This window comes from Setaria viridis, chromosome 3 (genome assembly GCF_005286985.2).
Source record: "Setaria viridis chromosome 3, Setaria_viridis_v4.0, whole genome shotgun sequence".
In the NCBI taxonomy this organism is placed as follows: domain Eukaryota; kingdom Viridiplantae; phylum Streptophyta; class Magnoliopsida; order Poales; family Poaceae; genus Setaria; species Setaria viridis.
In genome coordinates, this window is record NC_048265.2 from 9,789,141 (window position 1) to 9,802,110 (window position 12,970).

The 12,970-nt window shown below is 51.7% G+C and overlaps 1 protein-coding gene across 1 annotated transcript; it reads left to right on the forward strand.

Moving 5' to 3' along the window:
* The first annotated feature begins 3,046 nt into the window (after window positions 1–3,046).
* Window positions 3,047–5,483, forward strand: LOC117849652 (3-ketoacyl-CoA synthase 4). The gene has a single exon (XM_034731276.2). It carries the CDS (start codon window positions 3,366–3,368, stop codon window positions 4,914–4,916), a length of 1,551 nt encoding a protein of 516 aa, XP_034587167.1. The 5' UTR covers window positions 3,047–3,365; the 3' UTR covers window positions 4,917–5,483.
* The last annotated feature ends 7,487 nt before the right edge of the window (window positions 5,484–12,970 follow it).

A 12,970-nucleotide genomic window follows, 5' to 3' on the forward strand; every position in this document is an offset into this window, starting at 1 on the left:
TTTTCCAAAAAAAAAAAATCTTGCTGACCTTTGCATTGATACGCATTAGCCACAACTGTTCCATTTTCTTCTCCTCCTCCTCTCAAGTCTCAATTAGTGAGCGAGAGCACATCAAGATTCAAGAAATGGCAGATCCGAATCCTGCAGGAATTGACGGTCAGGCTTCAGCCAAAAAACACAGCTCAGGTTGCTCTACTCTGACTCTGAACTGACAAACTATATGAGCATCGTTTGTTCAGCTAACACCTCTTGATCGAAAAGCTGAATAACGCAACTAATAACCAGAAGAGCATTCCGTGGCCTATCTTCTCGGAGAGAGCTGGTACCAGTACTCCGGCCATCTCCGTACCTGCCGACTGTTCGCCGCATGGGCGACTGTCCGGAGACCATTGAAGGTAGGAGCCCGGTGTCCCTTTCACCTGTACCATTTCATGGACAGGACGACGAGGCGACGGAGGAGGAAGGAAGCGGAGAGAGGACGCATCGCAAGCGATTATTTCATGCCGCCGCCGGCTCCAGCCACCACCAGCTCGATCGTTTCGCGTCATCCTTGGCAGAATTATTTAGCGTGGCGGATGGCTGGTTTAGGTGGGAGTAGCTGCCTAACTCCACATGCATTCGCCCCCAACTGTAATATGTCTGTAACGGCCGGTAAACTGTCACCAGATCACTTGCTGCTGGCAGCTGTAGTAGTAGTAGAAAACTGCAATCTTTTTCTTGAGCGGCTCGTGACCTGCGCGAGCAGTTCCAGATAAGTTTTACAACGATAGTACAATCTCTACAGCTACTCACGCTGAAAACGACCTCTGTTTCGGACCCCTCGTCTCGTCGATCCGTGTTCGCTCGTTGCCGTGGCTGGGAATTTCTCCCTGAAAGCGCCAGTAGGGCCGGCCGATGCAGCTGAGCTCACGGACGGGAGAGCGCGGCCAGATCTCCTTTTCCTTCCCATGCTATATTCTTCTAGAATCTGTAGAGCCAAACGTTCGTGGCCAGGAGAAACCGCCGGAGTTGGACCGGACGGGACGGCAGAGCGTGAGGCGGCCATGGTTTCCTGCCAGGTCTCGTCTCCACTACCCTGCCTGCCACTGCCACCACAAGCTGAATGGGGGGCCAAACTTTTTTGGTCATGGAAGCTTCCAAATCGCAGACGCCGCCCGCGGCCGGAACCCGGAACCGGACGCTCCGAGTCCTGTCTGCCTCGAGCCGGACGAGCTGGCCGCGAGAGGGACTGTTGCGTGACAAATGGCAATTTTCTCCTTCGCCTCTTGACATAATTAAGGAAACTCGATCGCACAACGCAACAGCACGGCGGAATTCCCCGCCCCCGGTCGACCAAGCAAATTCACTCCTCGTTTCTCCTCCGGCGGCTGTCGCCGTCCGCCACGATCCCCGTGGTCTTCTGGCTTGGACCCAGGACCAGGTGGTGGCCCGGTGGCCGTGGGTGACATCCCCGTCGCCACACCGCTGCTCCGCCACCCCGCGCCCCCCAGCGTCCTCGTTGGCATCGCGCGGTCGCTTTGGCGGCACCCCCTCCCCGCCCCGTTCCGCTGGATCGCCAGCAACCCGGTAGGCCAGTCCAACCCCCGCGGCGACAAGAGAACACAGGTGGGCGGAAACCGTCCTGGGCCCGGCGGCGTTCGCGGTAGGCCCCGCCCGTGCGGCCGTGCGCCCGTGCGCCCCTGCCTCTTCTGTCTTCTCTGCTGCTGCTCGAAACCTCCTGGTGGACACTGCACGGTGGCGCGGATGTGGGTAACCGCGAGCCGAGTTGCCTTTATTTTTCCAGCCTCTTTTGTGTGTGTGGAGGTGGTCAGGTGGAGCGGTGGTGGTGGTGGGTGCGCTGTGCTGACCGGCGGGGCACGAGGGCCAGGCTGGGGGCGCTGGCTCTGGCTGGGCACGGAACCGGATGCTTGCCCTGCCCCGGGGGCGCGCTCCCCCTCTCCCTCTCTCTGACGCGAGAATCTTTTTGGCTTTCCAGACGCTCTTTTCGGTCGAGTCCCGGTGAGAACACAGATTTCTGTTCAGCATCCCGTCCCTGTCTCCCCCTTTTCCGGCGTGTGTTGGTAACTTTGCAGAGAGCCGCTTGTACCTTTTTTGGTTTCAGGATTCAGTAAGGAATGGTTGTAGCAGTAGTCAGAAATGGTTATAGCGGTGTAACGATAGTGTGCTAGGGAAAAAAAGTTTAGGGAATGTCTGATAGCAGATGCTAAATTTTAACAGTGTCATATTAGATGTTCGGATGCTAATTAGAAGGACTAAATATGAGTTAATTATAAAACTAACTGCAGAACCCCTGTGCTAATTCACGATACGAATCTATTAAGCCTAATTAAAAATCATTAGCAAATGGTTACTGTAGCACCACATTGTCAAATCATGGATTAATTAGGTTTAATAGATCCGTCTCGCGAATTAGACTCCATCTGTGCAATTAGTTTTGTAATTAGCCTATATTTAATACTCTTAATTAGCATCCAAACATCCGATGTGACAGGTGTTAGCGGACGGTATCCAAACGGGACCTTAGTGGTTGCTAATATTAAATCACGTTAAGGTTTACAGCTAGGACACAACGCTTGATGACATTTTGCTCCTTAATTATCTTGGTTTGCAAGGGCTAGTTATGTCGCATGATGTGAGTTGTCCTCTTGGATGATGTTAATGTACGGCAGTTGATAGTTAATATTCCTTTTCTTTCATATTGTGGATGATAATTGTTATATTTCATTGTTTAATAAAGTATCTTATAGTTTATGTTATGGAAGTGGTTTCGATAAATTTGTATAAAATGATTTCTATTGATGGTATTTTTGTGAGCAAGAAGACCACAATGAATCAAATCATACTTTATACTTTGGGATAGGAAGTGCATATTAACCAAAATATCTGGTACACCTAGTTGACATATTTATATCCTATCTAAAACTTTGTAACGATGTTTACATATAAAGTTCAGTCATCTCGTAATTGAAAACTAGAGTTCAAGGAGGGTGCCCCTGCAAAATACCAGGAAGAAACGGAGCACAAGAGCCAAAAACCCCTCCTCCCGAGCCCTTCGCATTATTTGTCCCCTCTCCCTCTTGCAAGTCGCAACAACCCGTCTCCGCCTCGCCCCCGCCGCCGCCGGATTCGCCTCCGCCTCCGGCGGCCGCGCCCATTTCCCGTACCACCACCTCGCCCCATTCGCCCGCTCCGACCCTCGCGGCCGCCGCGGCACCATCTCCACCCCACGACCACACCAGCCACTAGACCAGTAACGCCTCCCACCACGGGAAGAATCCATTCAGCCGGTCCACGCATCAGGGGCGCCGCACCCCATCTTTGACTCGCACTCCGCGTCTAGATCTAGGCCGGTGGAGCGAGGGACCATGAACGGAGGCACCGTCCAATCGGCGGCCGCCGCCGCGGCGACGCCGCCTCACCGGCGGCTGCCGGACTTCCTCCAGAGCGTGAACCTCAAGTACGTGAAGCTGGGATACCACTACCTCATCACCCACCTGCTCACGCTGATGCTGCTCCCGCTCATGGCCGTGATCCTCCTCGAGGCCGGGCGCACCGACCCCAACGATCTGCGCCAGCTCTGGGTCCACCTCCAGTACAACCTCGTCTCCGTGCTCGTCCTCTCCGCCGTCCTCGTCTTCGGCGCCACCGTCTATGTGCTCACTCGCCCGCGGCCCGTCTACCTCGTCGATTTCGCCTGCTACAAGCCGCCCGCCCACCTCCAGGTCCCCTTCGAGGAGTTCATGAGCCACTCCAAGCTCTGCGGTTTCTCTGAAGACGCGCTCGAGTTCCAGCGCAAGATCCTGGAGCGCTCCGGCCTCAGCGAGGAGACCTACGTCCCGGAGGCCATGCACGCCCTCCCGCCGCAGCCCACAATGGCCAACGCCCGCGCCGAGGCCGAGACCGTCATGTTCGGCGCGCTCGACAATCTCTTCAAGTCCACCGGCGTGAAGCCCAAGGACGTCGGCGTCCTCGTGGTCAACTGCAGCCTCTTCAACCCCACGCCGTCCCTGTCGGCCATGATCGTGAACAAGTACAAGCTCCGCGGGAACATCCGGAGCTTCAACCTCGGAGGTATGGGCTGCAGCGCGGGCGTCATCGCCATCGACCTCGCGCGCGACATGCTCCAGGTGCACCGCAACACCTACGCGGTGGTGGTCAGCACGGAGAACATCACCCAGAACTGGTACTTCGGGAACCGCAAGTCGATGCTGATCCCCAACTGCCTGTTCCGCGTCGGCGGCGCGGCGGTGCTGCTCTCCAACCGCGGCGCCGACCGCCGCCGCGCCAAGTACAGCCTGAAGCACGTCGTGCGCACGCACAAGGGCGCGGATGACAAGGCGTTCAACTGCGTGTACCAGGAGCAGGACGACGAGGGCAAGACCGGCGTGTCGCTGTCCAAGGACCTCATGGCCATCGCCGGCGGCGCGCTCAAGACGAACATCACGACGCTGGGCCCGCTCGTCCTGCCCGTGAGCGAGCAGCTTCTCTTCTTCGCGACCCTCGTCGCCAAGAAGCTGTTCAACGCCAAGATCAAGCCCTACATCCCAGACTTCAAGCTGGCGTTCGAGCACTTCTGCATCCACGCAGGCGGGCGCGCCGTGATCGACGAGCTCGAGAAGAACCTGCAGCTGAGCCCGTCGCACGTGGAGGCGTCCCGGATGACGCTCCACCGGTTCGGCAATACGTCGAGCAGCTCCATCTGGTACGAGCTCGCCTACATGGAGGCCAAGGGCCGCGTCCGCCGCGGCAACCGCATCTGGCAGATCGCGTTCGGCAGCGGCTTCAAGTGTAACAGCGCCGTCTGGCACGCCCTGCGGAATGTCAAGCCGTCGCCCAACAGCCCGTGGGACGACTGCATTGATCGCTACCCGGTGGAGCTCGTCGACGGCGTCCCCACACATAAGGCGCAGCAATAGCATTCACATGACCACAGCAATCGACGCTCCAATACAGAAATCTTAGCTTGGATCTGATCAAGTCCTCGTCCTCATCTGGCTAGTAGTGACACGATGGGTGCTGCTTTTCCAGGGCATGATTGCATTGGAAGAATCTCTAGGCTTACTGCAGGTCTGCTCTGTTCTGTTCCTGTAACCAAGTGTTCGTCAGCATTGGATCTTTGGTGTGTACTTCATGGATCATCCGGTCCGAAAGAGAGCATGGGCCCCCTGCTTGTCGCTGCACCTGTGGTAAGTTTGCAGTAGCAGAGTAGTGCTGATGATTGTTGTATGTACATTTGTCATTGCTGCCGATTGTCATTTACCAGTACTAGGTAGTGGTCCAGACTCCAGAGGAGGGGGCGTTCCTTTTAATTTTTACAAAAAGGTCATGTTGATGAGAAAAGGAGTGTTTTGTGTGTCGACGGATGGATGAGTGAGTATTTGTGCTGTTCGCTTGGAAATTTTGCTTTTTCTTGGCCATATCACTGGTCTTGATGACCTGAATGCTGAATTGCTGATATACGCATCATAATTTTTTTTCCTTCATCAGTATGTCTTGTTAATCAAATTCCTAAATCCCTATCAGTTTATCTTGTCAGCACATGTTGTTTCACTTATCTCTATCAGTTTGCCTTGATAAGTTCCTTGTTTATTTCCTTTATGAGGGCTAAGTTATCAGATAGTCAGCTAGTTGCTGTGTCGATCATATGCTGGAAAACATAGGCATACTTCAACTGCAGTACCATGCAAGAAAGAAATGTTCCATTTCAGGAGTTCTCATTGGTATTGCCCATGGTCATTATTTTTTAAAAAAGAAAATAAGTGGTGCTATCCTAAGTACAATTCTGAAAAAAATTGATATTAAGAACTGGCCTCTTCACTAGATGTTGAAAAGTGTGATGATTCTTCATTTTTGGGAAAAGGTAACCTGTTAGTGTTCTAGGGAGTAAGAACATTCATTTTTGTGATTCATGGTCGACGGCCTTTCTTCTCTGGCAACGGGAGTCTCCTCTGACGGTTGTTAAGTGTCGGGACGAACTTATAGACAAGCCGAGTAGCAGCTGGACAGACGATGGGTGGTGGCCCAGCACAGCAGGGTGCGGCGAGGCAACGGTTTAACCGTCGGGGCCAGGAGGAAGGCTTGGGGACGAGAAGAAACTCATTGAGTTCAAAAATGAGAAGCGGGGTGGCGAAGGTGCTTAGACTGCCGGCATCAGAGGCCATGCTGGTGATCGGAGGGCAAAGCAAGTCAAGATTGCGAATGATACAAAAATCGGGTGCCTGATGAGCTTGGATGACTGGCCACACAGACACTTTCTTTTCATGATTGACACTATATGTTGAAAATCTTTGTTGCCGTTTTTTTCATAGTTGAAATGCATTGTCATCAATTTGTGGAAGTTTTGACCATGTTCTTCAACAGGTCCATGTTGCTTGAGCTATCGTTTTATCTGTGCTAAGAAAGGGACACAAGCAACATGCTCATTACTTTACTGAAAAAAATAAGCATAACGTATTATGTCATTATGCACATTAGTTTTGGGCATCACTGTAGTTGGCACAAGTTGGGGGACATGGCTTCAGGGTTGGGCACTTGATTCACTTTGCAGAATGCCTAGTCGTTTACTGCTTTCTTCTTGTGTTTTTTCTCGCTGCTAAGAAACACTGGCATTTTGGCTGTTGTCTCATTGTTACGTACTTACGTGAAGCTATTATTTTTGCTGCTTTGAAGAGCTGGGAGTGCTTCTGTCCCTCTTTCAGAAAAACAAAATCTGTAAAGCGAGCCTTGCAGGCATGTCACATGTGCAACAAGGCAAGATCTGCATATACTATGTTTTTTTAATCAGCGAAACCAAGAATCTTGGTCCAAGATGAGGCGGATACTGCTGTGCATCATGTTCTTTGTGCTGGCCTGGGCCACACCATAGTGAAGCAGCCTGCCTCCAGTTCCAATGTGTAATCTTGTCTGGCCAAAAGTACAGACAGGCTGTTAATCAAGTACTTTATTTTCTTCATTAATCAATTACTCATAAACTGGCCAGCAAACGTCCAACCGTTTTTTTTTAGAAAACAGGAGGGGGTGAACGTCCAACCGTTGGAACTATGCTAATGCTGCCAAGTGCCAGTCGTTGGTTTCTAGGTCTTTTCTTTGGAAGGGTGAGTCATTTGCTGATTTTGTACTAGGGTTCTGCCAGAAGTGATTATTTTAAAAAGGACACTGGACACCCGACACCATCTAGACTCACTGTGCTGTCTCGACTAGGTGTCTTGTGTCTAAATTACGTGCCTATTAAACAATGAACATTTGAGTGAGCTGCCATCTAGTATATTGACTACCGACTTCACCATTTCGACTCTTTATAAAAAAAAAGAACTTCACCGTTTCGGGGAAAAGGAAATGAAAACCATCATATCTTTTTGGCACCAACCCCTTCATTAATCAACTTGGGTACGGAGTTACAAATGACTTCCGACGGTGATAACAACCAAACTCGTCTACCTAACTCACAATAAACCGAGCTTCTAGCTAAATTATGAGCGTCTACATTGGAAGCTCTACCTTCGTGAACGAACTTGAAAGATTCAAAAGCTCTCACCCTAGCCTTAATCTCTTGAGCTATATGTCCATAAATTCCCTTGCCAGCTCCTATAATATTTCTCATCACATTGGCGCTATCGCAAAGCTAGACGAACTTCACTGAGCACGAGGTTGCTAGACAGGGCGAGTCCCTCTCTGCAAGCAACTGCTTCATGTTGACGGGGGACTCTTATGTATCTTCCAGAAGGTAGATAAGCAACTCATCTTTAAAATCCATAAAGTCCATGTACAATATTTTTTTAACATCCATCAACATTTGTTGACATTCATCAACATTTGTTTTTTTTTAAAAAAGTCTAGCTTAATTGTTGCCAACGTTTCTTGACATTGACCAACATTTTTTTATGTATACTAACATTTTTCTTTAATATTTTTACATTCACCAACATTATTGCTCAACAATTTTTCACTCGCCGACATTTTTTTTCTTAATATTTTTTAACATTTACCAACTTTTTAACTTAAAAAAATATTGAGATAGTTCATCTAAAATATTGAGATAGCCTGTTGGACCGTTGTGAGCTTAGTTATTGAGCTACCGTTGGATTATGGATGTTTAGTTGTCTATCCGGAGATGGATAGGATTTCCCTCGTGTTGACACTTGACAGCTGTTGAGCGTGTCATTTTTTTCTCAAATACGCAGGAGAAGCGGGAGAAGTAGAAAATAGTTTACAACGACGCTCATCAGAGGAGCTGTTTTGTTTTACTCGGCACAGTTTACATGGTTGTTGTGATTACATGAACTAGTCGACCTGAATTAGGATCTAACTATGGGCCTAAAGAAGAGTTGTTTTGCTTTACTCGGCACAGTTTACATGGTTGTTGTGATTACATGAACTAGTCGACCTGAATTAGGATCTAACTATGGGCCTAAAGAAGAGTGCTACGGCGTGAGTAGATTCTCCAGTGCGGTCTTACCAGCAAGGGTAAGATCAAGACGTGATGGCGATTTCATTGCGCCGCCCTTGCTTCCTCTTCAAGGACGGGAAGAGCTCGTTGGTGGCGTCTAGGTGCTTGTTGTCCAGCTTCTGGCCGTAGAGCTTGTTGTACGCCTTCCTGGAGTCAACTGTAGTTGCACCTTTGTTGTCCGTTGCAATGCCAAAGCGCTGCATCATGATTGCCTCGCCACGCTTGGAGGCAGGCACCTGGGAGAGGCTCTGGTTCGCCAGTCTTTCGCTACGCTTGGGGAGTTGGAGCGGGAGTAGCAGCAGTCGTGGCGTCGCGCGGCGGTCTTGTCGGCTTGGGGAGCAGCGGTGTGCGCATGAGCACTGTCATCTTGGCGGCGAAGTCCTCCAGGCGCTGCGCCTCACCCAGGCTTGGAATGATGTCGGTGTTGCGTAAGGGGTGGTGTGGCGGTGTGGCAGGTTGTGCTGCTGCAGCTGTTGCCGGCGATCGATGGTGTGGTGTCGACTGCGAGGACGGTGAGTGTCCACCGCTGGAGCGCCGAGGGGTCCTGAGCGACACTGGTGCTGCCGATGCCGCCGACGGTGAATGTATGTTGAATAACTTGTTGCACGTATGCATGTTTCCCTTTGGTTCAGTAGTGCATTGTCACGTTGTTTAGGTGCATTGCATAATTAGCTAGGCGTTTAGAGGTCACGAGTTAGCCTGAGGCGTGCTTGGTTCACGTCGTGGCCCCAAGTCTTCCTTTTCTTTTGGATTGCCACAGCATCTGCGGCATGCCCGTAGCGGGTGTCGCGGGCAACAACGCGCGTCGCGCACCGTTGGTGGTGTGGCGTGGGATTCGGTCGTTAAGGCCATGTAATCCGGTGCATAAATACAAGTTTGTTTGGCATCGAGGCTGCAATATTATGCAGCGAAATACTTCCTACTCTCTCTCGCGTTGTGTTGGTGTTCATCTTCCTCGAGTTCTAGACACGTTCATGTTCCTGTGTGCGTGATGCGAGCTGCAAACTGAGTTCAACTCCAACGCGTGGCATCAGAGCAGGTTCATCCATGGCCGGTGAAACATCTCCTCCGCCGTCACCCACAAAAGCTCAAGGCGACGACAAGAGCAAGGCCGGTTCAATGAAGATCGGTTCTGCACCCAAGAACGGCGGAGATGGCGCTGGCGGGTCGCAGCAAGTCGTGGTTGAGAGGGTGGTGAAGGAGATCGGCGGATAGATCAAGTATCCGGAGCTGACGCGCTCGAATTATAGCGAGTGACCTCTTGTGATGCAGGTGAATCATGAGGCGCAAGGGCTCTGGGAGGCGATCAATGACGGCACCATGGATCGGCGGGAGGATCGGATGGCACTGGCAGCGCTCCTGCGCGCCGTGCCGTTTGAGATGCGCTTGACCCTTGCCAAGAAGAAGACTGCAAAGTAGGCGTGGGAGGCGATCGAGACGTGCGGCTCGGCATTGATCGTGTCAAGGCGGCCAATGCCCAGAAGCTGCTGCAGGAGTTCGAGAACGTCACCTTCAAGGAAGGTGAGGCTGTCGACGAGTTCGCCATGCGAATTTCCAACCCCGCCAGGTGCATCCGCATGCTTGGTGAAACCCTGGAGGAGGCACGGGTCATGAAGAAGATGCTTCGTGTCGTACCCGCGCACTATGGCCAAATCGCTTTGTCGATCGAAACTCTGCTCAATCTGAGCAAGTTATCGATTGAAGAGCTGGTTGGGCGCTTGCGCGCTGCGGCGGACCAGTTTACCGGCAACGACGGCGGCAAGATCCGCAACAAATCCGGGCGACTGATGATGGCGGAAGAGGATTGGCTCACGAAGTGGTGGAACAAGATCCCTGGAGAAGCTACATCAAGCGGAGAGAAGGTAGGTGGACAGGCTCAGAGCCTCGAAGATCCAGTGCGGTGCTCGCTCCGATGGCCGCAACGCTCCAGTGAAGCTGACGACCAAAGGCACCCCGCGGTGGAAGGGGCGGTGCCACAACTGCGGCATCTATGGCCACTGAGCCAAAGAGTGCCAGAAGCCACAGAAGAAGAAGGAACGGCGGGAGGAGGCACACCTCGCCAAGGTCGACATCGAACAGCCGGCGCTCCTGCTTGCAGCGACAGGCAAACACGAGTCCATGACATTGCACGTCGTCTACCTCAACGAACAGCGCGTGCGGCCGGCCGACTGCAATGACGACAACGTGTGGTATCTGGACTCGGGTGCCAGCAATCACATGATGGGACGCCGTTCCACACTGGCGCAGATCAACGAAACCGTGCGTGGAATGGTCCGTTTCGGCGACGACTCACTGGTGGAGATATGCGGCCTTGACTCCGTCGTGATCCAGGGACACCAGGATGAGCACAAGGTACTCACGGATGTGTACTTCATACCTAAATTAAGAAGAAACATTGTGAGTCTAGGCCAGCTGGAGGAAGCGGGGTGCAAGATCATGATGGAGAATGTAGAGCTGTGTGTGCTCGATCGTGAATGCGCACTGCTTGTCAAGGCACCACGCACGGTGAACCGGCTGTACAAGGTGTCTCTCACACTTGCGTCGCCGGTGTGCATGCTGGCCAAGAATGACGACGCGGCATGGCTCTGGCATGGCCGCTACGGCCATCTGAATTTCAGGGCACTGCGGGAACTTGACGTAAAGGAGATGGCAGAGGGGATGCCGGTAATTAATCAGCTTGAGCCGGTGTGCGATGGCCGCCCACGCGGCAAGCGGCACCGCGCACCGTTCCCCCAGGCAACGGCGTACAGAGCGGAGCGGCCCCTTGAGCTCGTGCACGCGGATTTGTGCGGGCAGATCATGCCGCCAACGCCTGGTGGGAGGAACTAATTTCTCCTCATCGTGGATGACCACAGCCGCTACATATGGGTGGAGCTCCTAGTGTTGAAGGACCAGGCGCTTGACTACATCAAGAAGTACAAGAACTGCGCCGAGAGCGACCTGGAGGCAAGGCTGAAGGCGGTGAGAACAGATCGCGGTGGCGAGTTCAATTCCATCGCGTTCACGGGTTTCTGCGACGAGCACGGCATCAAGCACTTCACCATTTCTCCTTACACGCCCCAGCAAAATGGTGTTGTAGAATCAGACAGTTGTGGAGATGGCAAGGTGCACGCTGAAGAGTATGGGGTGCTGGCGCAGTTCTGCGGTGAGGCGGTACCGGCGGCCGTGTATACGCTCAATCGCGTGCCCACCAGAAGCCTCGACGGCCGTACTCCCTATGAAGCCTGGCACAAGAAGAAGCCTAGTGTCTGTCGGGGATAGATTTCCAGTACCCGCAAGGAAGTAAGAAGCGGAATCCTACTAGAATTCTCCTATAATCTTACAAGAACTCATATCATGTAATTCTTCTAGGACTCCTACTTTGTAACCAACTAGTAATCCCACCTCTTGAAGTATATAAAGGAGGGCAGGAGTCCCTATATCGGTAGGTGAAAACCTCATAGAACCACAACAGAGGATCAAATCCTCAATACCAAAAACCACCCAAGCGCAAGGCGTAATATACAACACCCTAAACAGGACGTAGGGTATTACGCTACTTTGGCAGCCCGAACCTGTATAAATCTGTGCCTTGTGTCCTTAATTTTACCTTCGAGTTATAGGTCCGGCAATCCCCCACCAACCAATCTACTACCACAGGATACCCCTTGGTAGGTTGTCGGGTATAAAACACAGGCATCTGGCATGCCAGGTAGGGGTGATCGTTGAGATCATCGGGCGAGTTTGAAAGACCTCATCTTCAAAATCAATCTACTCGATGAGAAGCAAGTCATCGAGTTCCAATTCGAAATGGATACGAGAAGTTTGCGGGAGATCAATCGGTTGTTGGCTCGTCTGTATGCAAAAAGCTGCAGCACTAGTCGTACTGCTATAGCTGATCATCCTCCGTGGCTTCGTGCGTCGCTCAACGCTGATGATCCGCTACTGCTCCACGCCCGTGAGAAGGAAAAATACCGGCAAAATAATTTTTTCATCTCCAAGTTGAAGTCACCGACGATGCATCTTAAGCTAATTGCCTCTAGTTGTTGAATCCTATATTGAAGTAATGAAGGCTAATCAATATTACATCTACTGCTCGTGCGCGAATCGAGGAAACTATCTGCTCGAGTACTCTCCATGCAAGGATACTTTTTGGAGTTTCATTACACGTACCAGGAAAGCCACCAGGAGATTTGTTCCTCTTCACTACACGTACTCATGAAATGCACGTGGGACTTCAGCATGCATGATTGCGCTGGCTTCACCAGACGCTCGGGAACACCATAGCGACTACCTAAAACTTCTCATCTCGACTACAAACTCGTCGAGGGCGGGTTCCACATGATCAACAACTAGTCAGAATCGACTCCGACTAGTTGGCTTCATCAACAACCGTATCGGCTTCAACGACGATTGCCATGGTTTCATCGATAATCGTCCACGAATCAAGCTAAGTCACTTTTTTAATTATTTTATATAATTTTCCCAGCTTGTTTTCTGCATGCAAAGCAACGCGCCGACTACTTATTTGTGTATACCTCTCGA

What these genes read in the sequence shown, in the direction of transcription:
- LOC117849652 (XM_034731276.2), top strand. Translation starts at nt 3,366, where the DNA reads ATGAACGGAGGCACCGTCCAATCGGCGGCCGCCGCCGCGGCGACGCCG.